A 17310-nucleotide genomic window follows, 5' to 3' on the forward strand; every position below is an offset into this window, starting at 1 on the left:
AGCAGTGATACAAAATGAATAAATTGTAATAGGTAGGTAGGTAGGTAGATAGATAGATAGATAGATAGATAGATAGATAGATAAATTTGAAAATAAAAAAATCTTAAGTTCACTTTTTGTTTGTTTTGTTAATAAAGTTCTTCCAAGAAATAGTAAAATTGTTAGATCGAAATGAGCATTGGTTTCTCAAAGTTTTCCAAAATTTCCATGTATGTTTATAATAGTTACAATATAAGAAACATTATTTTTTTTTGCCACTTATCCTCTGTATTAATTTTAAGGATTAAATTTTTAGGAGTGCTATCATGTTAAGTCAGGTGTGACTGAATTTTCTACTTTTGTCGAAATCTTTTTCTTTGGATGTAACTTAATATTTTTATAGCTTATGAAGGTCGAAAGTACTGGAAGATTTTAATAGTTAATGTAATTCATCATAGGTATATTTGAAGTAAAGGGGCCTCAAACACATTGTAAACTTGTCTTCCATTTATTTGTCCTTAATAAAAAAAAATGCTTTCAAAAGTCTTGTCATCGTGATATCATCATGCATGCAGTGTCCCTCCAGGAATTTTCATCAAAACACACTTTCATTCAAAGGATGAATGTTTTTTACTTATCTCACTTATTAAATATACAAGAGATTTTTACAAATTGTAAAAATAACGGACTTGAAATTATAATTTTCATATAATGTTCAGCATGCTCAATTCAAATAAATAATGAATATTTCATTATAAAAATTCCCTACAATATGTAGGGAATATAGCAAAGGCTATACATGTAGTTAAAATTAAGTAATCAGAAACAAATACAAAAAAAAACCACAGGTTGACTTCCTGAAATTCAAATTAACTATGTTTATTGTTTGTATGTACCAAATGTAAGATTTTAATTTCAGGAGGCTCATAGCCACATGGCTATATACATTAAACATATGTCCTGTCCTCAGTTCATATATACTGTCAACACATTGTCCATTTTATAGTCAGACCAACCTTTCCAAAATGTCAATCTTGTCACTTCAATCTTCTGCTTGAGAGTCTTCAATGAGGCAAAGTTGAAATGTCTTGACTCCTTAACATTTGGTGTCTATTATAATTTTCTCACCATTCCTATCCTCCCAAATTATTCACAGTGCCTTGAAAGAATGACTCAGTTCCACTGCCATAAATTTTAACTCTAAACAATATATTCCTTCCTTTCTAATAATTTAAATTCAAAGCAATGCTCATCACCTAAAAGTTTCAGTGCATCATGTAAACATAGTTAAGAATTTTCCAGTCATTTTCTTCATGTATACCCAGTAAGAAGCATATCATATTGTTTTTATCACTTACATTGTCTTTAGTATTTGTAAAAAGAGATATCTACAGAGGCCTTCCATAGATAAGATGTGTATTTGTGGCTGCATATGTTATTTAACATGGGTCCCTGAAAAAGAAGGAGGCAAAGAAAAATGATAGGATACAGTAATTTTATACTTAGGATATTTAAAAAGTGCCAGGTGTGGTAGTATATGCCTATAATCCCAGACACAGACAAATCTCTGTGAGTTGGAGGGCAGCCTGGTCTACAAGGTGAGTTTAGGACAGCAAAGGCTGCACAGAGAAATCCTGACTCAAAAAACAAAAATATGAACAAAAGAACCAACAATAAAAGAATATTTAAAATGCAAACCTAAAGATAAACATAAAATTTATTTTAATAGAATTTTATAAAGTACATGTGCAGCATTGAATTCTCTGAAATAAATGCAAAGTTGGGCTATTTTCTGTAATATTTACAAAGATATAAAAGGAAAGATAGTTTACAAATCTATCAACAGTTCACCAGGGTCCATTTTCTGTCTATATATTATGTTTGTAATTATATGGAATTCTTTAGTAATTAAAACGTAAGCTTATCTATCTTATCTCTAGGGAGGCTTTCAAAGAGAGGAGATCTAATTAACTTTGGGGTTAATATCACATTTAGGATTATACTCTGGGCTCCTGGAGAATTAACAGTCAAAGAGTGTGGACCAGATGTCATAATGTTATAATTGATAGCTTCTGTGACCCTGCTCATTCAATTCTCTTTCTGTTATGACTAAAGCTTAACACCCACTGTCCCATAATCACTCTAAATTCTAAGCACATATAATGCTAAATATAAGCCATGCAGAGCTGTGCCATTATTTTATAATATTGATAATTACTTAACATTATAACATAGCGTTACAATACTTACTTTAATTATGACTGGTATTTATATTTTCCCTTGTACACAATATTATCTAAGACAAACAATTATTTTCCAGGCAAATTCTCCTACTATAATTTTCCTATTGTAAAATGGGCAAGGTACTATAGAGTTCCTACAGAGTTCTACAGAGATTCTGATGAAGGAATTTAAGACTTTTTGGACTGAGTTTCTATTAGACTCCATTATTTCAACCCATTTATGACAATTTTTTTCTCAGCAACCTGTCCACAATCAATCTTATAATACTCTTCCTCAGAAGGCTAGTTGATTCCTAGCCCATCGCTCTCTTGCACCATCTGCAAATAGTGTATCTAGATCTAGTCATATAGTATATGTGTGTGATCAGTTACTAGTAAATTTATAGCAGTAAGTATTATTAAATGGTAAAATGATAACTTTCTTATTCCACTCTAAACTACACAGTTTCTAATTATTGACTATTATTTATACCTATGGAAAATTTTTAATAATTACAGAATTCAAACCAAAAGTCTATAAAGCAGTTACTAGAATATTGGTATCTTATCGAAAATAACTCTGGGAGGGAAATACTTAAGTCTACAAAACATCTTTAAGTGCCATCTGCGTACACACAAAAAATATTGTGGAAGGATGGCTGATTTGTTCCTTTAAATCATATAGTATGTATAAAGATGCTCAAAATCCTTAGCCAGGAGGGAGATGCAAATCAAAACGACCCTGAGATGTCACCTTACACCTATCAAAATGGCTAAAATAAAAAATTCAAATGACAACACATGTTGGAGAGGCAGTGGAGAAAGGGGAACCCTTGTCCATTGCTCGTGGGAAAGTAAAGTGGTACAACCACTTTGGAAAGCAATCTGGGGCTTTCTCAGACAATTAGGAATAGTGCTTCCTCAAGACTCAGCTATACCACTGCTAGGCATATACCCAAAATTTGCTCAAGTACACACAAGGACATTTGCTCAACCATATTTGTAATAGCTTTATTTGTAATAGCCAGAACCTGGAAACAACCCAGAGGTCCATCAATGGAGGAATGGATACAGAAATTGTGGTATTTTTACACAATGAAATACTACTCAGCAATCAAAAACGAGGAAATCATGAAATTTGCAGGCAAATAGTAGGTTCTAGGAAAGATCATTCTGAGTGAGGTATCCCAGAAGCAGAAAGACACACATGGTATATACTCACTCATATAGACCTATAAGATATGACAAACATAATGAAATCTATACACCTAAAGAAGATAAACAAGAAAGAGGACCAGGTGTAAGATCAATACTCACTTAGAAAGACAAATGAGATATGCATTGGACATAGGAGAAAACAAGTAACAGGACAGGAGCCTACTGCAGAGAGCCTCTGAAAGACTCTACCTAGCAGTGTATCAAAGCAGATGCTGAGACTCATAACTAAACCTTGGGCAGAGTACAGGGAATCATATGAAAGGGGGAGTCAGTATGACGTGGAGAGGCAGGAGCTCCACAAGGTCCAAATATATCTGGGCACAGGGGTCTTTTCTGAGACTGATACTCCACCAAGTACCATGTATAGATATAACCTAGAACCTCTGCTCAGTTGTAGCCTGTGGTAGCTCAGTAACCAATTGCTTTCCCATAATAAGGGGAACAGGGACAATTTCTGACAGGAACTCAATGACAGGCTCTTTGACCTCCCCACCACCAAGGGAGGAGCAGTCCTTCTAGGTCACAGAGGAGGTCTTTGCAGCCAGTCCTGAAGATACCTGATAAAACAGGGTCAGATGAAAGGGGAGGAGGTCCTCCTCAATCAGTGGACATGAAAAGCGGCAGGGAGGAGATGAGGGAGGGACGATGGGATTGGGAGGGAATGAGGGAGTGGGATACAGCTGGGACACAGAGTTAATAAAATGTAACTAATAATAAAAATTAAAAAAAATAAAAAAGAGGTATATAAAAAAGAAACATTTAAAATTAGTAAAAATAATGTCACCATCCTCTGAAAATGGAACAGATATATTGAAGGAAGCAAAATTAACAGATAGATCTCTAGAAAATGATATTATTCAGTGTCCAGAAGCATTGAGAAGAAAGTCATAGAAATGCTCTTTATTTCTTTTCACCATTATTAGTAGTATAGGAACAAACACAGCTTCAAATTTCCCAGCATGTGTCCTTTAATCTTCAAAATGAAAAATAAATATATATTTTTTAATTGTAGAAACAGATATCATGAAATAAAAGAAAGGAGTTGTGTGAAACCAATCGTAGAAACTATATAAGGGAAACTTTCAAATTACCAAATGTTTCTTCTTGCCTTTGTTATAACCTCCATTTGCTATATGAAACTATCCTTATTCTTCTACTCTTTTTAAAATAATTAATTAATTAATTCACTTTACATCACAGTCTAGACCCCTGCCTTCTCTTTTCTCATTCTCACACTCCTCCTCTACTCTTCAGAATATGGGAGACCCTCTGCCCACCCACCCCAGCTTCTCTAGTTGCATCAGGACTGAGATCCTCTTTTACCTCTGTGGCCTGGTAAGGCCATCCTGTCAGTGGGAAGTGAAAAAAGCTGGCAACAGAGTCCAAGTCAGAGACAGCTCCTGCTCTCCTTACTAGTGGATCCACATGAAGCCTGAGCTGTCCATTGGCTACATACACATAGAGAGCCTAGGTCCAGTCTACGGATGCTCCTTAGTTGGTGCTTCAGACTCAATAGGCCCCTCTGAGCCCTAGTTAGTTGGCTCTTCTATTCCTTATGCGAAATATAAACTCAATTTGCATTGTGCACTTCACTATATATTGTTGGAATATATCTAGACAGGTCCAACATCTTATTAATATTTATACATTAAAGAAAACATTAAATACTCAATAATTACTAAGCAATTATTGAATAAAATTTATTTTTTAGAAAAAGAAGAAAATTGTGTCTTTAAACATTTTTACTTATTTATTCATTTTTACACATTTATCTTCTTTTCATTATTACTTAAGCTTACCTTTTATTAGGAAGAAGAATAAATACATGTAAAGAATGTAGCATCTGCTTTAAAGTTAGTATTAATTCATATGGAACACTAGAAACAGGATGAGTATGAAGGTATTGTTTCTGATTGAAATGATTAGAGAAAGTATATACCATTTTCACAAGAATCTATCTGAATCACACACACACACACACACACACACACACACACACACTACAAGTATATGCTATATTTGTTTGGCGGTAACTGTTGACACCAAATGCTTCTCTAGGTCAATGACATGATCTATTTCAGATAAAGTTTAAATTGCCAGGTTGAAAGATGGCTATAGAGAGATGTAGCAAGACATTCTAAAGTATGGAAACCTAGGACACTTGCCATTAATCTAATTCATAATTTGTGTAGTAGGTTTTCAAGGTCAGCATTGTGGCTTCTTGGATAGACTTTGTGCATAGTTATAACAAAGACTTCAGCTCCTGTTTTGTGTATTGCTACAAGTGATACTTGCTTGGGATTTCCAAATGCAAATAAAGAAGATAATGAGGTGCTGCCCTTTGACTCTGCAGATTAACTTTAATCAACATATGAAACAATAAATGATCATTTGAAAAGAAAGGCAATAGTTTCATGATTGTCGCAAAATATTTCATTGATTCTATTTTGATTGCAATAAGTCTATTTTTACATATTTTGATAAAATTTATGAGTATGTTATTCATATATTTATATTTAAGTGTAGTATTTTCATTGTGATCAACCCAATGGTCAATGAATGTTGTATAGTGATTCTACATATCATTTTCAAAAAGAATTTATCATTATTTGATATGTGAATTCATCATCATTTCAAAAATTTTAAGTTATGGGATTATCTTTGTATGTCAAAAATTTGACACTAAAATAATTTGTTTCATACTTGTTTTATGATTTTATTGTCAATATTGGTTAAGAAGATACGCCAGTAACTTTGCTGGATAAATTTTTATGAGTTTAATTTTTAATGGAAAATATTTTATATTTGTTCACTTTTGAAATGTATCATTGAGACAGTTTGTACTCTTAAACAATAGCCAATCCTGTATAAAACTTAATATTCAATTATATTTATTTAAGTAGTTATGTGTAACTTAGGCACACGAACATTTAGTAGTACAAATTTAGATAAACATTCATTTTAAGCTCTCAATTACACTTTAAATTAATATGTACTAAGCTTTTTACCTACACATCATGATGGTGTTTTACTAGAGACATGTTGATTAATTACTCATTTCTTTAAAAATTTCAGCAACATATCTCCCCACATTTTAGCACTTCAGAAACTAAACACAAGTTAAAGTACTTTTGAACTTTATGTTGTTGCTTGACTAAAGTGGGTAATTCTATTAATATTCATTGAGGAAATTTCAAGGTCAAATTTTAATGCAGATTAAACATTAATTTAGCCTATTCATATAAAATATAATTTTGTAAGACCAATATAGAATTATTCTTAAAGTTCATTTATGAGTTAATTCTGTTTAGATAGTAACTTTAAGTGCTTCTGGACAGTGACAGTTGTATATAAAGAAACTGGTTTTAAAAAACACAGCTTTATGTCATTTCAAAGATTTCCTGTCTCCGTTTACATTTCTCTAATTTGGGCACTTACATAAACATATTGTCAGAAGGATTCAAACTATTATCCCAAGTGGACACAGCTTTGAGCATGAGGCATTGTTACATTTCAAATTTAAAGTTACTTAGCTCTATTTTTAGCTTTTATGTGCTTATTAAAAATAGTAGCACAAGATATTAAAAAGCAGAGGCATCCTTTGATTTTACACAGCAATCTCAGTGACTTTGGTAGTGTTTTCAATGTGCTGGCATTTTCCCTTGCAAATCTGTGTAAACAATGTTCAAAAGAAGGAAAAGAGCAAACCACAATTTCTTCTGTGATCAAAAATTAATAAAATTTGTAAATGATAACTCAAAGATAATTGCAAAATTAAAAATATTTTCATTTCATTTTGGTGTTGTTTTATTTTGGATACAAATCTATGCAGATTTTGTTTTGCATGCCTTCATTTTAAATGTTTATTGCATTTTCACCAGTCTATGTCATTATTGTTATAATTTACTTCCTAAACTTTCTCTGACTTGCTTCAGATAAAATACCTTGCACGAAGCATTGCTCGAAGACCTAAGAGGATCTTCTTTGACTGTAAATGCACATCAAATGTATTCATTTTTTAACTTTTTGGAAAATATACTCAAGTTTAGCTGAATATTCTTTTTAAATCCTTAATGAATTAGACAATAATTAGAAGTTATTATGTTGTAACAATTGAGATGGAAAAAACAAAAAGGAATTTTTAATTCAAGCATGTTATACAATTTTACTTTGTACATTCTCTAAGTTATACTTTTATAATGGCTTATGTTTATTATTTTACATATTTATTGTTAATTTGTAAGACTTTTACAACAATAATTTTTATTAAAATGCATCATAAATCCAAATTGGATATTGTTCATACCATTTCTGAAATTTATAACTTTCACGTGTAGTATATGTCATTCTCCATTGTCATGATTCCAAATGTTAAACATACTTATTATTTGAAAAAGCATGTTTTGTATATGTAAATCATTTCATTTTTATTTTGTTATATGGGGAAATGTCTTGTTAATAATAATAAAATTATATTTTAGACATGATTCATGTTGTAATCATAGCACTTTAAATTATAACTCAATTTAACTAATCTTGCTTGAAAACAATCAATATATATTATTTTAAGTAATGAACAGATTTTTTGAATGTACATTTTCTTCCTTTAATTTGTTTGTATGTCTTGTTATGTTATACTGTGCTGTTAGAAAATGTTTTGTAATTGTACAGCATATTTCATTTTTAAGAAAAAAGGAAAATATCAGATTTAAGACTGAATAAGCTTTTTTCTACATTTAATTCTACCTTCGTGATGCACTCCATCCTACTAAGGATTGCGTCAACACTGACACCACATGGAACAGTTATGTGTATGTGAATGCTTTAAATGATAAAATTTTTAAATTATCTATTTACATGATTGAAAAAAATCATGTTTTATATACTCTCAACCTAAATTATGACACTAGTATCATAATTCTGAATTGGTTCAAGTTTTATGTAAATAACAATAAATATATACTATAGAATGATAATGGGTGTTTTCACTGCCTTATTGAAGGAGTCAGTATGGCTTAAAAATAGATCTACCTCTGTTAAATGTAATTTTTGTATTTTCATGAAACCATATTTACTCTTCACTTTAGAGATGTCTCAATATTTCAAGTGTACCAATCATACTGGCAGGTTTTATGGTCATATTCTAAAATAATAAAAAAATGTTTATTGGATTGTTACTAAATGTTCACAGATTACACTTACTCAGACTGATGTTTTGGAAAGTACAGTCACAGTTAACATTTTTCCAATTCCCATTTGGAATTCCTTTTAACCATGATAGTGTTAGAAATAACTGTTCCATGGTAAATACATATAGTCATATTTCATTTAAATTATCCTACTTATTATTGATAATCTTATTTAGGCTTTATTGTTAAATCCATTAGTTCCTTTATATTTATTTTGTATATTTTTGAGTGCCTACTCTGTTCCAGGCATGAATCTAAAAGTAGGTCTACAGCAATGAGCAGATATTCAAATATCTAAATCTATAGTTTGCTTGTCTTCTAATATGTTGATGGAAAAAATAAGAGTACATGTGTGTGAAAACAATTAGGGATATACAAAATATCTGGTAGTAATGCATTTTGGGGTAGACTTACGTTTTAGTGAAATGAAGATTTTCTTTCTTATCATTAAATCTTATAATATTTGGGTAATGAAGAATCACTGTTACACTGCTCAACACTGAGTTTAGTGTTCAAGCCCTTGAGATTAGGTTGCTGAAAGGTCCTTCTTTTACATTATACGAAACATGAGTTCAAACTCTGAGTTTAACCCAGGTCTGTGTCTATGTCCTGGGGGTTAGGAAATCGGTTCTTGGAATCTGTCAGTAACAATTTGGTGATTAAGTAGAGAAGCAACCGAAGCTCATTCTCAAGAATCAGCAAGAAATTGTTACTCAAATGCGATTTTTTCAGATTAATCATAATGGCTCCGTAATGGGATATATTCATTCAGTTTGTTAAAAGGTTTAGATACTCATGTTTTTTTTTTTTTTCCAACATAACATTTTTATTGATTCTCTGGGAATTTCACTGCATGCACCCTGATGACACTCACTTCTCAAGTCCTTCCATGTTCACTCCCAACCCTTATGCCCTCCACCCCGCCCAAAAAAAAAAAAAGCAAAAAAAGCAAAAAATAAAAATAAGAATAAAAAGTCTGATTTGTGTTATCTATGCACTTACTGGGGCCGGTCAAACTCTCAGTGGCCTCCCCCTTAAATAGGACTGAGTCCTTCCTTCTCCTCCAGCCCCCTGCGCCTCCCACCAGCCATCAACTGTTTTGAGCTAGCTTCATCGTCTCCCTCACACTTTTTAAGACTTTTCTTTGGTGACTCTCTATCTGGGAGATAGCTCTGTCCTTAAAGGCTTGGTTCACAACTGAAAGTGGGGTGATGTCTTTTCTTTCTTTTTTTTTTTCAGTGCAGTTTATTCAGGATACTCATGTTTTAGACAGTACAAATTCCAGTATTTTTCATATTGAAAGTATGGCATGTCTACAGTTATTTACTTATTTAAAACCAAAAGCCTGGCAGATAGAGAAGTAGCTCAGTAATTAAGAGCACTTACTGCAGAACAATTGAAAAAAAACAGGAGCTCCATTAGGAAAACCTTCTGGGAAGTCTCACAGCCACCTGTAATTCTACCCTAAGCCACCTGACACCCTTCTCTCTCTCTCTCTCTCTCTCTCTCTGACTCTCTCTCTCCTCTCTTTTTCTTTCTCTCTCACACACAATCTCTCTCTCTCTCTTTCTCTCTATCTCTTTAAAAATTATAAGTCAAATCAAATCTTGAATACTGGTTTTCATCTGGCTTTTATATCATTTTAAAACAGAAACCTTAATTAAGTTCACAATAAAATAATAAGAACTTTTTATCGAAATGAGAATATAATTTCATAGAAATAATTCACCATGTATGTTGCTGCAAGAAAGTCCTGTAAGTGGTTATTGTTTGTCCATATGAATACAGAATATCCTTGATAAATTTTATTTAATAAGTAGCACAGGCTTATTGGCACAACTATTGTCTATGTAGTAGATTTTAATCTTCACACAATAACATAGATAAATAATGGTTTCCTAATTGATATTTTAAAACACATTACTGTTCAATATAATCTGTTAATTGGCACATGTAATTTATCTCTAATTTCTTCATGTGTAATTATTATATAATTCTTGTGAACCTTGAGTGTGTTGGAGAATGAATATGGCTATTCATATTGGAAAATTCCATGGCAACCATTTTTATACTTCCGTGCTTACCTATTAAGGGCTCCATATTTGTACACATTACTTTTTGAGTTTTAGGCAAACAGAATAACCAGACATACTGCTTTGTGGACAGAATAAGAAAAGAAAAACGGGTCAAACTCGATCAACTTTTTAACTCATGTCGAAATTTACTCCTTTTCAAGCAGTCTTGAATCTGTTTGTCTAAAAGCTCTAACTAAACACTGTGGTCAGAATGCAAGATATTGAGTAAGATATATAAAAATAAAGTGTATGTCATTTACTTACTGTGAGAATACTCAGAAACCTTTTCAGAACCTCCTGTCTTATCTCATAGCTCAAGCTTAAAAATTGAACTTGTTAAGCATTTAAACATTCTTTTAAATATATCCTCAATAAGTTCCATAATACTATAATAAGATCAGTTTTTATTACATAGGAACATGCTAAATCTGGAAAGTACAACCTTCGCAGGTATTAATCCAAAAGAAAATGAAAATCCTAATTTGGCAATTAAATAAAGAGGAGAATTGGGTGGTGTTTTATTTAGAATTATAATAAATAGTGGTAAAATACACATATAAATGAGTGTTCATAAATCAGTATTCATATATATAAAATGAACTATTAATATTTATAAATATGCACTCTTAACAATAATGTTTGATAAACAACTGTCTCTGTAACTAATTCCATTAGCTCTTGGCTGTTTTTACTAGATGAAAGAATTAGTTTAGTATTATTTATTTATTAATTGTGTTATCTAAAACTTTCACTTCAAATGGTGTAAAATATTAACAGATTTCAGAGACCATATCAACATATAAAAAGAATATATTTCATGACCCAGTCTGAGTACTTGCTTTACAAATGAGATTAGGATGAACATTTATACATAGTAATTTCAGAGTCTCACTTTTTCACCACTTTTAATTCGTCCTTTAATTTCAATTTTTTTTCAGTTTCTTGCTTTAAAATAGGAGTTTTATATTTTCCCAGAAATCTGAACTGACATGGAATCAGAGTATGCAAAGCATGATTTTGAGAAAAGTGTGGTTACATAGTTATTTGTTGTCAAAACTGTATGTGCTAAAATTCATCTCATGACCTAAAAAAAAATACTATCATTGACTGAGAGACCTGTAAAGAATTTTTCTTTCACTTTTGTCCACATTAATGTATTATGTTAGAATGTTTTATTTTGTGTGTAATGGATTTCTTAGGTTGATAAAAAGCAATCCTGGGGGTCTGGTGTATTTCACATGTTAGTGTGTGCTTGTGTTTTTACTTCACCATGTTTTTATTCTTAAGGTAATAGTAGAAATATAATTTATTTAAACTTATAAAATAAAACTATAAAATTTAAAAGAAAAAGTTAGCATCTAGTGCTACTGTGTCCCACAGGTTCTTCTCCACTGACCCTCACTTCCTCCACTGGTGAGTTAGAGGAGCATAACAGGACTACCACTGGTGCTATTGCTGTTGCTAGCACATCTGCAGATGTTACTGTATCCAGTGTTACTGCTGTCACCAGCCATAGACTTTCCGAGGAACAGCGAGTTCAAGTTACGAGTCTCAGAAATTCAGGTCTGGATCCCAACACAACCAAGGACCAGCTCTCTCCTCATCAAGCAGATACACAAAGCACAAGCAGAAGACCACGCAATGCTGAACAGATAGAAAGAACTAAAGAACTTGCAGTTGTTACTCATAGAGGTATTGATGTTATTTTACTTGTGCACATTTAGTTACAACCAAAGCTATACTTGGTGATGCTTCTAAGTAGATAATGAGTTGTAAGAGACCGAAGGTATAGAAAGTGAGGAAATAATCTGTCCCTCAGATGCTTTCCTCTTTATCTTATATTTTTGCCAATTTTAAAAAAGAAACATAAATTGAAGGAGCTGAGGAACATAGATAATAAAAACTAATTTATAATAATTTGGAAGCACAGAAATTAAAAAGAAATCAAAATACAATTTTGATTTAGAGGGAGGGTTAAAGTAAAAGGGAGTATTTTTAAAGGGATAATATAAATGAGTGATAAATACCTGTCTTTATTATTTACTGTCACATACAATTTTAAGCAATAAAATAGAAGAATAAAACAAGCATTTTCTAAAAGGAAATGCACGTATATGCACACACAAAATTCATACCATTCAGGGATTTTCAGTATTTGTAGGGTTGTTTAATACTTAAGAAATTGAATATTTCAATCCATATCTGATGAGTTTTTGTTAACATTCATGAGGCAGTTCTAAATTTTTGCATGATATAAATGTATATAAATATATTTTAATTGTGAAAATAAAACAGCTGTGGTTGATATTATGAATAAAATATGAAATGACAACTTAGATTCTATTTTTACTTAAAATAAAAAAATCATATATTATAAAATATCAACTCAAATATTACATGTAACTTTGGAAAAGTTGGGAAAGACAGCAAACACATTTCTGTGTTTTTATATGGCAAATCGTTTAAATATAGAAAAAAAATAATAGTGTAAAAAAAGTTTAGTTCTATCAAGATATGCATAACTAAAAACCTTAATATAGTGAACACACTGAAAATAGGAATCACAATTTCTACTCAAATTCACATATGTTCTTTAATCTGTATGTGGCTTATGTTGTGTGGTTGTGTGTGGTTTATGCAGAACACTATATACATAATTTAAAAATGATTTTGAGCACACACTCAAAGAAATCAGGATTTTTGACACAAGGTAGTAGAAAAGAAAAATCAAGCAAACTGTATCTTAAAAAGGAGTTTATTTCCATTTTAATTTATCCTGGAAATACTTACAATCTTTACTTAAATTACATATTCTAAAGTAAATTTTTTTTCATGTAATACTCAAGTTAAAATATCCCACTATGTTATCTTGTTTCTCTATTCATATTCTACTATGAACATTGCTATTAACTTCTCTTACTAATAAAAAAATCACACCAAATTACAACAAAGTGAATAACATGTAATTTATAAAAATATAAATAAATGTTTAAAAAAGTGAAAAAATTGAGAAAGATAAAAAAATTGTATTTAAATTTAGCCAAAATTATTATCGCAAGGAGTATTAAACTACTCCACAATCAGTATTGCCCCGCCCCAAAAAAGAAACAAAACAAAAACAAACAAAAAACCAAGATGACTTATGGAGTCTACTGTAATAATCAATATACTATGAAAATTAAGTCTTGCTCAAATTTAGTATCATCATTTGTGAAAAATTGTGGAATTAAAAACCAAAAGTTTGTAGACATCAGAGTGATAACTACTCAAATTTAAAACAGAAAACACAAAGATGAATAAAGTGTAATTAATAGTAAAAAATAAAAAAATTAAAACAAAGCATAAGGTACAACATACTTTTAAAGACCATTCTCAGGTATTTTTGTAAGAAATAATAATAAATACTAATTTGTTTCCCCCCAAAAAATTAAAAAAAAAACAGAAAACACATAAGTTATTAAAGTAACAGTTGTAAATCGATTCACTATAAAAGTGTTTTTATTCTTATGAACTTTAGTATCAATATCATTTTCTAGATAGATATGAAATATGTCCTAGCTGCTGACAGAATCTTTCAGTATTATTTGAAAGACTTATTTTCTATATATTGAATGATGATTTGAGACAATACTCTGTTTTACAATCTGCCTTGGAAATATTCTTCATGCTTTTTTATGTTGATATAATAGAGAAAAGACTATATATATATATATATATATATATATATATATATATAACGAGAGAGAGAAAATATTATTAAATATATATATTTAAGCCAATTAAATTGTTAGATTTCTACAGAAATAAATTTAAAACTTATCCTACTACTACAACAGAATCCACTGATTCTTTGTGTTTGTATTTGTTATATTTAGAACACAGTTACTAACATGATGAGGCAAACGTTACTCCTGTCTATTTCTTTAAAAGGAAAACTCACCTATTATTCTATATGAATACTGTTTTGAAAAGCCTCAAAATAACAACTACATTTTCTGACAATAAACACTCTTCAAAGACTATTTCTAGTAACTCTTGATACCTAAATGCTTTTTGGTGGATATCAAATCCATGATCTTTAAATATGAGTAATTCCATTTCATCTTGCATGCCTCAGTGCTTCCTGAGAAACAGGATGTTTTCATGGGACATGAATAACATGCTTCCCTTCAAAAAGTTGTTTATAATAGAGTTCGTAGAGAAAACCAACATGTTGTGCAAGATGCTTTTATAAAAGCTATGATTGTGGAGAGTAGGGAACATGTTACAGAGAGTGTATGAATCATTTAAAATAAGAATTAACCCAATCCAAGTCAGTTCCTCAATATTTAACAAGTAATTAATGTTCTTTTCCATCCCTAGAATTACCCCTACAGGGTAAACCCTATCAGGCCAACCTATAATAATGTCATGGGAACCAATAACCTAAGTATTGTTTCAGTATTCAAATTTACGTCATACAATTCTAATACTGTAACTTCTTTCTTTCTTTCTTTCTTTCTTTCTTTCTTTCTTTCTTTCTTTCTTTCTTTCTGTCATCCTTTTTATTGGCAAATGTATTTTCTTTTAATTTCTCTAAATTACAATGTTTTTCTTTCAAATAATTTTAATTACATATTTTATTTTTGCGGATTATAATGTAAGTATACCACTTCCCACTTCTTCCTCACTCCTAATCCTTCCATAAACCATTCCTTTCACTCCTGCAAATTCAAGACCTCTTTTTAGCTATACTTACATATATATGTATATAGGCATACACACACAGTTTACACATGCATTTATGCTGTACATATATACTGTATATGTGTGTGTGCATATATGCATATGTACATATAAATTCCTAAATACATAACTACAAGCTGCTCATTGTGTGTTTCTTATATGTATGTTTTCAGAAATGAGTCCTCAGTATTGAATAACAAATTTACATGCCACAGCGAAGATTATTTCCTGCTCTCAACATTACTTTTTTGCCTGTGATTCTTTATGTAGGACTGAACCTCCTGAGCACTTGTGGGTTTTTTTTTTTTTTTCCATGATAGCATGTTAATTGTCATTGTCTTGTTCAGTTCATGTTGAAGGGGTCATGTTAATGAGACTCTATAGGTGTAGCTTTTGTATGCCTACGAGACACAGTCTTACAACAAACTCTGTTTTTTTTTGTCCTGGCTCTGTCTTTCTAGCCTTTCTTCCACAATACACCCTGAGTTTTAGAAGGAGTTAGTTTTGCAGTTGTGTCCATTGGGACCGTGTTCTTCAGCTTTGTGTATTGGTTGGTTATGGTTTCCAAACCATTCTTAAGAGCTCGTTCTTCCTCTCAACTAGATAATTCTAATTCCTGGTATGAAGTTGATATTCAGACAAACTTAAAATTTTGACATGCATAGGTAAATCCCAACCATAAGACTTACACTGTGTATTTTCAGAAGAACTTAGGATAAGATATTGCAAGAAATGATGGTCTTCTTGGTTCATTCATTTCTCCTGCTAGAGTTTTAGTTCCACAGATGTATTCTGAAAAGATCAGTTAAACTAATAAATAAATATTCACAATGTAACTACCAAAGAAATTCTTAAAGTTATTGAAACTTTAAATGAGTGTTGCTCATTATAATGTCTGGTTTACTTTTAAAGAAATATTTGTGTTTACTTTGTCACTATTTTAACTCTTTCATTAAAATAAATGTAATATAATATTCTCATAAACTACAAAATGTTGCTCATTATAGCATTGTTTCAAAATTCCCAATGCAAAAGAATAAAATGTTTTATTATAAGCGTGGTACATAATTTCAAGCTCAAAATATACCTTTAATTAAACAAAAATAAATTATGAAGTCAATCAACTTTAAGCAATACAGATATGGTACAGTGCTTGCTATATTGCTGAGGTTAATTCTGCCCTAAAGCACAAACATTGGAGCTTTTCCAGTAGTGTAGGTTCTTCAATGTTCATATACTAATGCTATTTTGTACGATGATAATTTTCTATTTTTCATTGTTTTCTGTACTCATATTGTAATTATTTTATTTTGGTCACATTTAATCATCAGTAGTTTCATATATATGTGTATATGTATATATATATATATGTATATATACATATATATTGAATAATTTGAATAAATTGTCCTAGTTAAAATATGACGTTTGGTACATGGTTTTATAGCACTTAACCTTGTATTTTATCTACAAAGAGTAAAGTTGTACCTCACTATGTCCATTTCTATGAACAATAGTTTTAAATTAATGAATGATCTTAAAATAGATGTTTGTAAAGCATCCTTATACTCCCCTTAGAGATGAATTCCATATAATTTTTTTGTGTAATGTAGTGTACTTTTAGATTTTGATAAGTAATAGAAATTCACTGTGTGTATTGAATTTAAGGATGAGAAAGCTAAGCAGAGTCCTTATTCTTTTGTCCTTTAGCTTTCTGATTTTGAGAAATCAGTTTGAGTCATTTACCACAATAAATGACTGGACATGCAGCCTCAGAGGATTATATATATATATTTAAAATGATATGGAAGGGGACAATTAAATGCTTAAATATTTAAGACATGGTATTTTTATTATTATCTACCAAATTTATACTAACTCTTGTACATCCATGGAAATGTA

General features: G+C 30.8%; 1 protein-coding gene across 1 annotated transcript in view; it reads left to right on the forward strand.

Annotated features, from left to right (window-relative positions):
• Positions 1-17310, forward strand: part of Csmd3 (CUB and Sushi multiple domains 3) — a 1323831-nt gene that overhangs the window by 472249 nt on the left and 834272 nt on the right. The window contains exon 7 of the mRNA XM_060389430.1: positions 12064-12375. Coding sequence (XP_060245413.1) covers positions 12064-12375 — 312 coding nt within the window. The remainder of the gene's footprint in view (positions 1-12063; positions 12376-17310) is intronic.

Source organism: Meriones unguiculatus, chromosome 8, assembly GCF_030254825.1.
Source record: "Meriones unguiculatus strain TT.TT164.6M chromosome 8, Bangor_MerUng_6.1, whole genome shotgun sequence".
Lineage (NCBI taxonomy): Eukaryota > Metazoa > Chordata > Mammalia > Rodentia > Muridae > Meriones > Meriones unguiculatus.